The 15,479-nt window shown below is 39.1% G+C and overlaps 1 protein-coding gene across 1 annotated transcript in view; it reads right to left on the minus strand.

The window, feature by feature from the left end:
- Positions 1 to 15,479, minus strand: part of LOC103038474 (teneurin-1) — a 382,057-nt gene that overhangs the window by 93,419 nt on the left and 273,159 nt on the right. Inside the window, exons 16-18 of the mRNA XM_049484363.1 lie at positions 6,950 to 7,172; positions 2,714 to 2,833; positions 2,284 to 2,545 (exon numbers count right to left, since the gene is read on the minus strand). Of these exons, the coding sequence (XP_049340320.1) occupies positions 2,284 to 2,545; positions 2,714 to 2,833; positions 6,950 to 7,172 (605 nt within the window). The remainder of the gene's footprint in view (positions 1 to 2,283; positions 2,546 to 2,713; positions 2,834 to 6,949; positions 7,173 to 15,479) is intronic.

Raw genomic sequence — 15,479 nt, forward strand, 5'->3', positions numbered from 1 at the left:
TATATATATATATATATAATATAATAAAATAATAATTAATTGGCTCAACTTAACTCAGTCAAGCTATCATTTTGCTTTGAATCAGTTAAGTTGTAAATATATTTAACATACAACTGAGTCAAAGCTATACTGTCAAAAATCACTAATCAACTAATTTCCTGGCCTTTTTTAAGTTAGTTAAGTTAGTACAACTTTATGGCGCATTTGTTCTGTGTTCTCTGCACTTCAACATAGAATTTATCATAGTTCTTTTACTATTACCAAACGTTGGCTAAACTTAATATATTTAGTCGAGGTAATAAAAAAAAAAAATGTATGCTAGAGTTGCTGCCAGCTGCATACAAAACAAAAAACTTTTTACTAGTATTGCGGGCTTAAAGAATTTACTTTATTTAATATATATATATATATATATATATATATATATATATATATATATATATATATATATATATATATATATATATATATATAGCTTCAAGTCAACACACTGTGAACATTAAGAACCCAGACTAAAGGTAACTTGCTCTTACAGCCTACAACACTAAGGCCTGGCAATCAACACAACCGCTAACGCACGACTAGGATAAGGTAGCTTTGGGCAACAGACAATACAAAAACATTAAGTAAGGTACAGACCACACCCATTATGCAAATGTATGGTGCCAGAAGCCTATAGGAAAGCTGTATGAACCAATGCTATAGAAGGGAACAACTGACTAAAACACAAAATCACTTTTTAAAGTGCACATCTCTGTAGTAATTTAATATGTTGATGGAAAATGACTAACTTTTATATTTTAAATATGCTCACCTTTCCCAAATGAGCCGGCTGATTCTGTAAAATTGATTCTGGGGCTCTACACTGTAAAATTACCATATTGAAATTAACTTAGAGCATTGGAGTCTATTGAAATGTGCTAATTTAATTTACTGCTTTAACTGCTCAGTCATTTACCACTTTTTAATTTTTTTTTTTTACATTTTTAGATGCTATAAGAACAACACATAATGTAAACTGTGTTGATATAACACAGCGTGAAAGAAGAGTGGGGAGACACACAGTCCAAACTGCTTGAGGTCTAGTGTGAAGTTTCCACCAATCAGTGATGGTTTGGAGAGACATGTCATCTGCTGGTGTTGATCCACTGTGTTCCCTCTGCTACTGACAACTTTTATGGAGATGCGGATTTCATTTTCCAGCAGGACTTGGCACACTGCCATTTTTTGGGTTTTTATTGGCTGTAAGCCATAATCATCAACGACACAAAAAATAAACACTTAAAATAGATCACTTTGTGTGTAATACATCTACTGTATATAATAAATGAGTTTTACATTTTTAACTGAATTACTAAAATGACGTAATTTCCAATGATATAAAAAATGTTTGAGATGCACTAGTATATTCACATCCAGCCAAACTTCACACAGGCCATAGAGCAGGGGTGTCCAAACTTTTTTTGTTGGGGGCCAGAAGGAGAAATATATTATATATATTTGAAGTCACGGGCCACAGACTCTGTAATAAAACAAATAATGAAATATACCACTTTAAATAATAGTTTTTTCCTGATTATTTTATTTACACACCATTTTACTTGACGTACTATCTTTATCTTTGACAGTGTTGTGTAAACTAAGATTTTTCAAATTAATGTTTAATTTCATGATGTCTCTTAATATTAAACTCCTTAATTAAAGCAACTTTTAGACTCTGTTTTTCTGCGCTAGAAATGCGCACTCTCTCCACTTTTAGATTCTTTGGCCCGTTTTTCTGCCCTAGAAATGCGCACTCTCTCTGCTTTTAGACTCTTTGGCCCGTTTTTCTGCGCTAGAAATGCGCACTCTCTCCACTTTTAGACTCTTTGGCCCGTTTTTCTGCGCTAAAAATGCGCACCCTCTCCGCTTTTAGACTCTTTTGCCCCGTTTTTCTGCGCTAAAAATGCACACCCTCTCCGCTTTTAGACTCTTTGGCCCGTTTTTCTGCGCTAGAAATGCGCACTCTCTCGGCTTTTAGACTCTTTGGCCCGTTTCTGACACCTAGCGTTCAAACTTTGAATCTCACATTATAAAAACCTGCTTAACAGCGGGCCAACTTTCATTCTATTTCTAAAATACTTCGTGGGCCGCTCCAAAAAAGGAAACCGGCCGCAAATGGCCCGCGGGCCGTAGTTTGGACACCCCTGCCATAGAGGATGCTATAGAAAAGTTAATGCTTTTTATTGGACAGTTGAGTCAGTGATCAGTAATCTATCATCCATAATAAAACTCAGCTCATACCTGTAGTTCCGGGATGACTGGTCCTCTGAGAGCGCACTCTCCGGTGTATCTGGTGAGCGGGGAGGGCAGCATGATGGGATACGGGCTAATAAAGTTCTTCACATCGCAGGTTTGGGGTGTAACCTCCACTCGAGACATGACCACCTTGTCCAGCACCAGGAAGTTATTCCAGGGCAGCCAGGCGGTGCGTCTCTGGGTCAGAAACGGTGGTCTCTGGAACACCAAGGTTACGGAGATAGCCCCGACTGCCACCAGGTCAAAACTGTAAGAGAAAAAGCCAAAAGACAGGAAATAGAAATCCCAGTTCTGCTGAGACTACAGTTTTCAAATGCCCCCTGAGTACAGGTGAATAATGAGCTCTTTTATAGCAGAGACCAAGTGAGGAAGGCAATTATGTATAACAAAAAAAAACTGCACGTCCGCCCCATACCTGCCGTCCTGCCGACTGATGGTGAAGCCGTATTCCGGGCGTTGAAGGAAGGTGATGTTGACCCCCACCAGAGGAGCACCGTCCACCGCCACCACCTGTCCCCGAACCACCGCTGCTTGGCTGAGGCAGAAAGTGTAGAGAAAAGAGTCAGAGGAACTCCCACTATTTAATAATTCAGTAAAAAAATGACGAAAAGAAAAAAAAAGTGAAATGTTTGAAACTTAAGGTGTTTTCACAGAACAAAGCTTGAACCAAGGTTCAATTTTGAGATTTCAAGGTTACAGTTTTACACTGCAGTTTAGTGAGTACACAAAAACTACACTAAGTACACTGATTGGTTTGGTAGGGCATGTGTCAGATGTCGTTAACACAAGACTGAACTTTGGAGGCTTGAAAAATCAGCCTAAACATTACTAGTGCTAACAATCTAACAAAATGAAATATCATTGAAAAGTTACTTGATTTCAGTAATTCAGTTTAAAATGTGAAACTCATATGTCATATAGATGTATTACACACAGAGTGATCTATTTAAAGCATTTATTCCTTTTATTGTTGATGATTATAGCTTACAGCCAATAAAAACCCAACAATCAGTGTCTCAGGAAGTTAATATATTATATACTGTAAGACCAATTGGTAATTTTGGCAGTGTGCCAAAATTCCTGCTGGAAAATGAAATCTGCATCTCCACTAAAGTTGTCAGTAGCAGAGGGAAGCATGTAGTGCTGTAAGATTTTGTAGGAAAACAAAACTGCACTGACTTTAGACTTGATAATAAAACACAGTGGATCAACACCAGCAGATGACACGTCTCTTTATCCAAACCATCACTGATTGGTGGAAACTTCACACTAGACCTCGAGCAGTTTGGACTGTGTGTCTCTCCACTCTTCCTCCAGACTCTGCTCCCTTGATTTTTAAAATGAAATGTAAAATTTACCGATGATCAGTGATGGTTTGGTTTGGAGAGACATGTCTGTCATCTGCTGGTGTTGATCCACTGTGTTTTATTATCAAGTCCAAAGTCATGCTTCCCTCTGCTACTGACAACTTTTATGAAGATGCGGATTTCATTTTCCAGCAGGATTTGGCACACTGCCCACACTGCCAAAAGTACCAATTGGTCTTATATAATAGACTAATTGACAGTAAGAGACACTGACTTATATAGAATATGGTATAATTACTGGAATAAGGTAACTTTTCAATTATATTCTTTTTTAATTTTTACTTTATTACTTTACGCCCTCTCAGGACATATATAATACTGCTTTACTCTGCGTCTAAATTCTGGCTCAACATCAATTTCAGTTTCTGCGCCACTAAAAACTTCAGAAACAATTAAAACTCAATGCACTTTCTCCTTTTGTTATCAACTCTGTTTATTTATCTGCTTCACAAAAGCGAGGTCGCATTGTAATTGAAATGGCACAGTTTGTTCATCAGCTCCGGGTACGTAAATATGACTTTTCAATGCATAGGCTATACAGAAAAAGAGCAGGGGAGTAATCACACTGCTCACAAGTCATTTTCCCGAGCCCTTTCAGACGAAGACACTCTTAAAACGAGACACGTCAGCCACTCATGCCCTCGATAGCATTCGGTGAAATAATGAAGTTGACGGAGTTCAACGCACGAGGCCTTGGCAGCAACCTTGAAGTTTAAACTGAGGAGGAAAAAAAAAAAAAAAAATCTCAGTCAGACCTTTCCTGTCATCTGCCATGCTTGACAGATTCCCATTTGAATACCAAAGGGATGAAGACTCTCCTTTTTCTTTCCCCAGTCAAAATTGTGTGCTTAATAAACGATATTGAGATTAAAAACCCATTGGAGTGCTGGGCTGAACATGAGGAATGCTATAATAAAAAGTGCTCTCGGTGCGTGCGGTGGGGGGGCCGCTGAAATTGAGGACAACCTGAGGAAAATTGTGATCCGCAGTGTAACGAGAGGGATGATTCAGGCCGGGTCCAGGCCCCTGGCTGCCCGTCTCCCTGTTGCTTTCTGAAAGAGAGAGCAATTCCGCCCCAATGTGACACATATGTTGCCAAGCTTAATATCCGTCCGCTGCCCGGGCCCACGAGTCCACCGTCAAATCCGACCTCCAGCAATAAAGACCTTCAAAGTCTAATGACTTCAGTAACTCTGGCACTTAGCCGCGCCGGGATTTATGGGGCCCGCGAAATCCAGATTTCCAACCTCATTCAAGTCCCCTACTCGTTCGCCCGCCGCCGCCGCCGCCGCCTCCCTCCACCACCCTCCTCTCTCTTTCTCTATACTCTGTTAAAAATTCTCCATCACTAACCTACAGTATACACGCTATATAAAACCCACCAGCTCTCACCTCGCCTCCTCCTCAGTCTCAGATTGTCTCAGACATAAAAATAAAAGAGGAACAATGCAATCAATTAAAAAAAAAAAAAAATCACACTTCATTCTTGGCTTGGATGTATAGTACCTTATTGGCATACAACCATTATAATAAAAAAAAAAAAATGAATACATAAATAAAGGTTATTTAAAGCAGTAATAGCCACATTTTATTTTTTGCCAAGAATTTAGAAAGTATTTTCTTGCTAATTAATACATGTAAATATCCATGGGCCACATTTTGGCGATTTTTATAGCACAATAATTAATTGCAGATTGTTTGGTATCAGTATAATTAAATTAATCGTAGGTGTGTTTTGGGGGCGTAATTTAAAATAAAAAATAAAATAAAACAATCAGTGTGTGTTACTTGCCATTTCCTTTAAGAGCCAGGTGAGCTCTGACTTTGGCGCGTTCGTAACTTAACAGCAGGATGCTTTTGTGAGTTTCAGCAGATGTATATCTTACATCCCGTCCACAGTCTATTTTTTTTATGCCTCGCGCTCAAACTGTTAAAATAGAATCAGAGTTTAGGAATAAATCTACACTGATGGGCGTGGTGGTCTGGAAGTGAGGTGTGTTCAGGTTCAGGTAAATTTCTGGCGTGTTTCTATATATTCTATATATTTTGGTGGTGGAAAACACAGTAGCGCCACTGACTGATTAAAACCCTGACAACAGCCAATCCAACAAGAGTCCTATATTACTATAGGTGCACCCAGCCATCGTACACCCCCGCTCATTAAACACACACACACACGTAAATGCAACGCAGAGCACAAACCCAACTTTTAACTCAACAATAAACAGAATAAAGTATAAAATATCATTACTGTTCCCTTAAATCTTAAAGCAGCTGGTGTATCTTTACAGTGTGAACGAGTAGATCAGTATATGTCTCTGCTGAGACACTTAACATCACTGCGCTGTTAAGATACGAAAGTGCCAAAGTCAGAGCTCATCTGACTCTTAAAGGGAATGATAAGTGAAATAGTAATTGGTTAATTTTACGTTACACCCAAAATTATAATATAACCGCACCCATGATTAATTAAGATAACTAGTACATGACTTTTAAGTGCAAGGTGTATTTTTTTTGCGATACCAAAGACACACCAACACACCCTAAATCCAGCTGACTAATCCGCATTTGATTGGTGCGCTAAAAAAATATATCTCTAAAATATATATATATATCCATAATGTGTAATAAAGTGGATTATGATTTTCAGATATAAAGATTTAAAGATGTAAAACACCTCAAAAGATGATTGATCTCTTCAGCAATAAACTAACAACCCAGAACGGCATGAGAGACAATAATCCACCTCAGAGTTTGCGAAATCTGAGCAGTATAAATGTGATAAATGTGCAGGAATGGAATTTTCTGTAAGCCGCTGTGCACGACAATTTGTTACTCAAGTGCCGCGGACTGGAATTGATTTCCCCCCTCGCAACACATTTCGTTTAATTAATTTATTTGTTTATTCTGTAGTGAGAGCGGGAGAGAAAAATAGGACTAAATTTGACTATTTTTCAGGGAAAAGAAAGTCTCTCTCTCTCTCTTTCTCTCTCTCTCTCTCTTTCTCTCTCCATTTCTAAGCCTCTGGTCGTTTTGTAAAAAAGGAAAAAGAGGGCTAGCACCATTTTTCTCCGCGCAGAGGGCGAACGAGAGGCTTTCAGGGAAATTTACGGTGACGTTTTTATACCCGCTACAGCACAAGGCCTCATAAAGCATAAATATGTAACAAACAATCTGACTTTATATGATTAGATATTGATAGAAGTAAAGGCAGGGATAAAATGCAGACAGCGGCTGGAGTGACGCGGGGCGTATTCGTGATGTATTTACACACTTTCACACACCTGCTGTCAAAGGGGACGTCTCCGTGCAGAGTGTGTGTGCCGGCTTTGCCCAGGAGGAAGCGGACGCGCTGGAAGAAGGTATGTGTGGGCAGAGGGGTGGAGGGCGGCTGGCTGTGGCTCTGCTGGAGCAGGGCGAGGGGGTCGGGAGCGCCCTGGCAGAGGGGCTTATTACTGCAGCTTCCCTGCTGACAACAGTCTGGATCCACACAGTCTATCAGGCCATCTGTAACACACACACACACACACACACACACACACATACATACAGAGACAGATACATGAACACAAAAGCACATACACTGTACATTGTATTCATTTTTTAGTTTATATTGAGTCACACATTGTTTTCTATTTGCATTATACATATCATTGCTGCCATATACAAAAGTAGCAAAAAAATAAATGTTTACTGTCCTGAAAAGTTTAAGATTAATTGTTCTTACCATCAAAACATTTAAATATTTTTTGGCCTGTTCTGAAGTTATTATTTCAAATATTTTCAAAAATGTATATTACAGCAGCAGCCATATAGAAATACCAGGAATTTAATGGCTTAAATTAAAATCAAATAAAATAAGTAAATAAGTTAATACTTTCGATCTTAAGTAGAATTACCTGGGTATTACATTACATTACATTACATTACATTACATTTGGCAGACGCTTTTGTCCAAAGCGACTTACAATATTGAAGTGCAAATAATAGAAGAGGTTAAGTACAAAAATAATAGAATTTAAAAATAAAGCATCTATAGATAGGGCCTTAAGGAGGTCAGAGGGAAATAATGGGATAGAGGAGTAGAGAAGAGGAAGAAGGAGATGAGGTTAGAATTAGTTAGTTTGTTAGAGGTGTTAGGAGAGTAAGTGCTCTTTGAAGAGCTCTGTCTTCAGGAGTTTATTAAAGATAGTGAGAGATTCTCCTGATCTGGTAGTGGAAGGTAGTTTGTTTCACCATTGGGGAACTCTGTATGAGAACAGTCTGGATTGCTTTGTGTGAATGTTTGTTTGGTAAAGCGAGGCGACGTTCATTGGAGGAGCGCAGCGGCCGGGAGGTAGCGTAAGCCTTCAGGAGCGAGTGCAGGTAGGAAGGAGCCTGTTCTGTCATCACCTTGTAGGCGATTGTAAGCGCTTTGAATTTGATGCGAGCAGCAACCGGTAGCCAGTGGAGCTCAATGAGCAGCGGAGTGACATGTGCCCGTTTTGGTGGGTATGTAGGTCAAGGGTCAATGAGCTTATCAAAGAAATTTTAAGATCCATTAATAATAATTAGTAACAAAGGTGTTCAAATCAGTAAACTGTACTGATCAACATCACGCCATCTACTGTACCCATCCAGAGAGAGCAAGGCCAATTGTGCTCTCTCAGGGCTCTGGCAGCTGATGGCAAGCTGCAAAGCTGCATGGCCGGGATTCAAACCAGCAATTTTCAAATCATAGTGGAAGCACTTTAGACTGCTGGACCACTCAGCACCCCTAACAAAAAATATTCTTAAAGTGTTTAAATCACTGACACTGCAAAGGGTATGTATGTGTTTATATATTTGTACTCTAAATAAAATAATGTAACAAATAATGAACAGTGAAAAAAAAAGCAATAGCTGGTATATTCTGAGCTAGTGAACAAAAAAAAACTGTTTGTAAAGAAGAATGGTCCAGAACACCTTTTTTTTTTCACCTGCTTTTTTTTGATTGTTTGTTTAAATAATTATTGCAGACTTTGTGTAAATCCTATAAACTTAATTGTATTATTTTTTTCAATATCGCTGTGTTCTTTTAATATGTGACATATTTATTATTTAATTGAAATTGCTGATCTGAACAACCAATGATTTATAAAGGAAAATCCTCATGAAAAAAATCATCATCAGGGGTGCCCAAACTTCTTTATACCACTGTAGGTTTATATCTGTAGGTGTGAACACACACCGAACTTACATTACACCTTTATTTGAGTCCCAGAGGCAGAATTTACATAATTATTATCTATAATCTAAACTCACGCAGGTGGCATTCTCTGCTTTTCATAGAGGGCTCGACTTTCAGCCCCACATGGTTTTGAAAATGCTACATAATTTCCCCAAGTTTCAAATAGATTTTTGTCTGACCTTCATGCGAGCATTTGTATCTGAATAAGCTGCAATTGCTTGCATAAAAATGGCAGGGCATTTCCATAACAATTTCATATATAAAATCCACCCCGACCTGCAGTAGTAGGAATGGTGTTGACATTTCTAGCGAACCACGGCATCACTTATAAATGGCAGAAAAGAGGAAAAACACTCTCTTTTGGAGCGCCGGGAATAAAAGCTTTTGTCCGAGTTATAATGAGCTGTTTAAAACCATATTAGCAATATTGTGATCCTGCCAGACGCTTTATCTGCGGTGTAGCCGGGCCGCTGAGTCCTTGTTGCTCTGAGATAAAGAAGTTTAGAGGGGGATGAACTGAGGTTTCTCAGTTCAAGGTCATCTCCTCCTAAGGGTGCAAATAATTACACACTACTGCGAAACCCATTTGACTTGTAAATGTCCCTGCTGTGTTTCCCTACAAGACTTCCTGCCACAGAGACGCCAAATGCCTTATAAAAACTGCACTAACTGCTTCTGAAAGAGAGATTATTATTCCTGGCTACAGCTATAATTACTGTACATTCTGCAGGCTACATGGATATTCACCATATATCTGTGAGTATAGGTGTAGAATATATTTATTTAATTAAATTAATATAAATTAGTAATATTGTGTTGTATTAAAAAAAGCACTAAACCCTCTGATTTCAGTTGAATCCTGATTTTACCCTCAGCTCAAATTTGAAAAAAAGAATTTAAAAAAATGGAAGGGGTTCTTTTGGGAGAGGCTCTGGGTGATGTATGGGTTTAGAGGCAGAGCAGGAGGGAGAGAGAGCTGATTGGCTGATAGCAATGAGATGCAGATGGTAAATGGATGAAATCTACTTGCGCCTGATTGTCTCATAGACTCCTCTCTTGTTTCATTGGCAAGATAACGACTGGTACGTGAGACCCAGACGACGAGACAATCTAATATCTTTTATCTGACCACTTTAGATCAAGTCTAAATGTCTGGTTGAGAAGATCGAGGTCGACATAAAAAGGAAATACAACACAGGGAATAATATTTTAAAGCAATGTATGAAGAATGCAGTTACTAATGACTGTGCCCAGATATGGATTGGCACTCTGTCCTGGGTAAATGCTTTAGTGCCCGATGCATTCCTCCTCCAGGTGGACGGTTGTTTCCGGTTGAGAGTACGCTGTGCGCTATTGGCTGCCGCTTCTCACCGGTGTGTGCATAAGTGTTAAAGTGTAATATGCTTGTGTGTAAAATGTATAAACTGTAAAGCCTCCTTGGGTTCCTAGAAAGACGCTATATAAGAGACTGGAGCAGCATTAGCATTACCTGCTAACAAAGCGCTAGCTCTTTCGCAGTTTAGAGGTGAGCATATGGGAATGTAGCCAGCGTGTTTACCATGTTAAAACGATCTATGAGGAATGAACTGCTAGCTAATATCGCTCTGGCTTACTGGAACACACAGGGTTAGCTACACATCAGTCTAGCACTAGCGGTTAGCTGCTAATGCTAATGCTGCTGTACCCATCTTTAGTGGAAATCTGGAATTCTAAGCTTACTGTAAATAAATTGAAGCGCTTTACCCACCCAGATAAACAGTTGTTAGGAGAGAAATCTGTGTAGATTAACATCCAGTGAGATACCTGTGTTCCTTACTAGTGTTGCATAATGCATCTTATAATCCACAGTTATAGTCTTACGTATGAAAATAGACCAGAAAATAAACGTTTATTGAGTGTGCACCGTATAATCCAGTGCGAATGATATGGTAAATGTAATACTTGGCAATACTTTATTTTGGTACATTTAAGATTTATGACTGATTTCATCACAGCAGTACAAAAAAAAAAACAAAATAAAAAAAACACTCCACCTATAACCCATCTGTGGGGTTATTAGTGAACAGGGCAATTGGGGGAAGATGTCTGACTCCTCCAATCTCCCCTTTCCTGCTGGTTCAGGGAATTAAACCAGCAACCTCTTGATCTCAAGCCCACTTCAACAGCTTTCAGGCCACGGCTGCACCACCATGTTTACACAGTGTAAGAGAAGCCTGCTTTATCACTGCCAAAAACCTGCATGGCGTTTTACCTGAGTTAAGAGGGTGGCGCGTCGTTCCACTGTGCAGCGCTACCTGCCCAAACAACCTTCGTGGGAGAGTAATAAGAAGCAAAACTTGACTGTAACCTTGACACAAACTTAATGCCATTCAGAAACACCTAAACAAGTCAAAAATCAAATCAAATCTTGCTTGCATTTTATGAAAATAAAACCTTAGCAACTGTAAAGCATGGGGGTGGGTGCTGCCATCCTGCTTCCAGAAGTCTGCTGCCAGAACAATTGGGAATATTGTATAGGCAATATATTACAGAAAATCCTGAATACAAATAGTTTGAAAGGATATGTTAGAATCCTGGTCTGAGACTGGTTATTAAATATCTTTTTAAATTATCTTTTTTTTATATACTTCTAGACTTCACCATCACAGAAGCACAGACAGTTATGTATGGATTGTGTATAATATGTATGAAGACCTTGTGTAAAATATATAAAAACCTTATTCTATTCTTTATGCAACATTTTCATGAGGACATGTAAAGATTGGACTTTGGCAGATTGCTACTTTAATGGTGCAGAACTTCTGCGCTTCTTAGAATAGGAAACTGACCCGATCGCAATTTACAGGATATTTGGAAGCTCCGTCTCCATTTAAATAATGCAGGTGCAAGGCATTAAAAAAAACAACTGTTTGTGTGGTGTAAGATAGCAATGAGCATATCAACGTGCCTTCCACAGAGTATAAAATAGGGCTAATTGAATTAAAAAGGTGTTTCCAAGCTTTTGTCTGGTACTTTAATTTAAACACTTGTTGAATTTGCTTGTTGTAAATATATTTGAGGAGTTCTAAACCTAAGGGGTTCTGTTACATAAGCTCCACCTGACCCCAGCTGTGCAAAACTGAGAGAAATAAAGAAAAAAATAAAGCCTAACTTCATTACGTGGCCACAGCTGTAAAGGCTCTGATTGTCATCTATTTCCCTAATGCCGGATCCTAATGATGCATCGTTCAGAATACAAATGCACCTTTTAATGAGCGATCGGTTTATTCTAGAAACGGATGCACGTCCCACTTTGATCTTGAACTCCTGAGGCACGTAACTGAATAGACTTCCCTCCTTCTGCACAGCCCTCCTGTGATAGGATCGAGCTAGCTGAAACGTGTGTATTAGCTTGCTGCATTGAAGCGAGATGCATGAAGACCATGTATACACTTCTCCAATTATCTCGGAATAGATCTGAATGGCTCTGGCGTTCCGGAGCTGAATAATCTCTGCAGGCTCTCGCTTTTTTTAAACGTGAGCTGAGGAACAACAGAAGTTCAGATGCACTTCCCTCTCTTTCCATGTTTCCATGCAGATACATGAAGAACAACATGGAGGAAAAATACAGATTGGCTAAATTGGAGCAGCCTAGTGGCCAATCTTCATTAATTGCACATTAATGCACCAGTAAGAGCTGTAAGAGTGTGAAGGTTCAATGAGCAGGGTAAGAGTTTTGCACAGTTTTGCAATTGTTGGTGCACTTCTTGCTGGCGCATCTGTGACCAAGACAGCAAGTCTTTGTGATGCATCAAGAGCCACAGTATCCAGGGTAATGTCACCATACCACCAAGAAGGACCAACCACATCCAACAGGATTAACTGTGGACGCTGTAAGAGGAAGCTGTCTGAAAGGGATGTTCGGGTGCTAACCCGGATTGTATCCAAAAAAAACATAAAACCATGGCTGATCAAATCACGGCAGAATTCAATGTGCACCTCAACTCTCCTGTTTTCACCAGAACTGTCCGTCACCACAATCAATTATTGTGCTCTAAAACCAGGTGTTTCAGTTTCATTGTCCAACCCCTGATAACGCACTGGTGATCCTCCCCTCCATTAGAGCTCGGTACGTTGAGTGTTCCAGCACTAGCGGCAGCGAATCGAGCACTGGAACATTACGCATTCATGGCTCGCAACCGTGTTGGGAATCGCCACAGATGACATGGCTAACGACCAGGCCTCAATTTAGCACCAGTGACGCCCCCCCTATAACCCTCTAGTCCTCTTCCTCTACTGCTCTTACAACTGTTTTTTATTGCGCTGGGAGTGGCACAAAGTTATCCAGAAGTAAAACAACATGCCAAGATGCATGAAAACTGTCTAAAATCTGTGCATCTTTTTGTTTTTTTCAGCCATTTCATCTCATTTTCTGCAAATAAATGCTCTAAATGAGAATATTTTTATTTGGAATTGGGAAAAAATGTTGTCCTTAGTTTATGGAATAAAACAATGTTCATTTTACTCAAACATAAACCTATAAATAACAAAAACAGATGAAGACCACTTCAGTTTCTGAATTAGTTTATCTGTTTTTGCTATTTATAGGTATATGTTTGAATAAAATGAACATTGTGGTTTTGCAGAAAATGAGTTTTCAGACCTCAAATACTGCAAAGAAAACAAGCTCATATTCATAAAGAGTTCAGAAATCAATATTTGGTGGAATAACCCTGGTTTTTAATCACAGTTTTCTTTTATGCATCTTGGCATCATGTTCTCCTCCACCAGTCTTGCACACTGCTTTTGGATAACTTTATGCTGCTTTACTCCTGGTGCAAAAATGTATTCAAGCAGTTCAGTTTGGTGGTTTGATGGCTTGTGATCATCCTCATCTTCCTCTTGATTATATTCCAGAGGTTTTCAATTTGGTAAAATTAAATAATCTCATCATTTTTAAGTCTCTTATTTGTTTTTTTCCAGAGCTGTATATCACAGAAAATTAAACCAAGGACTCAACAGCTAAAAATAAAACTCTTCTTTAAATGACCAGAAAGGCTGATTTGCGCTGAAGGTTAAAGACAGATAGGAACGCAGCCGTCTGTCCGCACTGTGCGTTTGTTTCCTCTGTGTTTGAGCACGCTCTGTGAAAGATTATTAATACAGATGGAATAGAGCAGTAGCTGTAGAAATCGTTGGAGCAGTGCAGGCAAGAGTTCAACAAACACCATCACTGCCATATGGACACGAGGAGGAGAAACTCTGGCAGAAAAGGGAACTTATGTTCTTTTTCATTATCACAGAAAAATAGAACTAATGGCAATTAAATAGGATATATTGGCCTAATATTGTTCATTTATATTTGCAGCTACATTGCTTGTTTGTTGTCAGACACTAAAAATAAATGCTTTCTACTGGTTGAATTGCTTCCATGCCAATAAAAAGAACACACAGTGACAGTTAGGGATGTGCTTTATAATAATGCCTTCATTTTTGCATATCGTGAAAAATACTATACCCTGAAATACTGTTTTTACTGTTTTTAGCAAAATAAAAATTCGCACTGATCTCATTTCCCATTATATATCTACTAGAGACAGATTATATCTATGCAGTATCATTTATTTGACTTTAATCCTGGAGATATTGAGATATTTGGAGTGCATTATTATTAGCATTATTTCTATCATGACATTCTGGATCACTGACTTCTGTTACAAATCTGATAAAATTCTTATTTTTAATAAGTATTTTTTTAATATCTCTATCACAGTTAGGGGTGTGCCATATCATATCGTATTTTTATTTCTTCCAGTAAGACAGGACAATATTACTGTAGCTAGCGGTTTGTCCCACGTAACTTGTTTTAATATGATGCAAATACAGCTCCAGCCTCAGTGCTAGCTGGGGTTAGCAGCAGGCTACAATCCAATAGTACTCACTTCTGAATGATAAAAAAGCTAATGCTTAGCGTGGTTAGTGACTAATGCTAATATTGCTGCTCCAGCCTTGGTGCTGGAGAAACTTTTCAGAAACTCCTTTGAACATCCCTTTCAGACAGCTTCCTCTTACAGCGTCCACAGTTAATCCTGTTGGATGTGGTTGGTCCTTCTTGGTGGTATCTCGCTGACATTACCCTGGATACCGTGGCTCTTGATGCATCACAAAGACTTGCTGTCTTGGTCACAGATGCTGCAGCAAGACGTGCACCAACAATCTGTCCTCTTTTGAACTCTGGTAGGTCACCCATAATGTTATAGTGTGTACTGCAATATTTTGAGCAGAACTGTGCTCTTACCCTGCTAATTGAACCTTTACACTCTTACAATTGCTCTTACTGGTGCAATAATGTGCAATTAATGAAGATTGGACACCAGGCTGCTCCAATTTAGACATGAAACCTCCCACACTAAAATACAAAGACAGGTGTTTCAGCTTCATTGTCCAACCTCTGTATTTGTGTATGTGTTTGTGTGTTTGTGAAGGAAGGGGGGTGTGCTGGGTGTTTGGGAGGGGTGATAGAAGCGATATTAAAAAGAGCACATGCTTCACTAAGAGCCTGGGCTCAATCAGCAGCGTCGCCTTTCATCTTAACCCGGCCAAAAGCAGCACAGCCGCAAATCATC

Source organism: Astyanax mexicanus, chromosome 10 (genome assembly GCF_023375975.1).
Source record: "Astyanax mexicanus isolate ESR-SI-001 chromosome 10, AstMex3_surface, whole genome shotgun sequence".
NCBI classification, from domain to species: Eukaryota; Metazoa; Chordata; class Actinopteri; order Characiformes; family Acestrorhamphidae; genus Astyanax; species Astyanax mexicanus.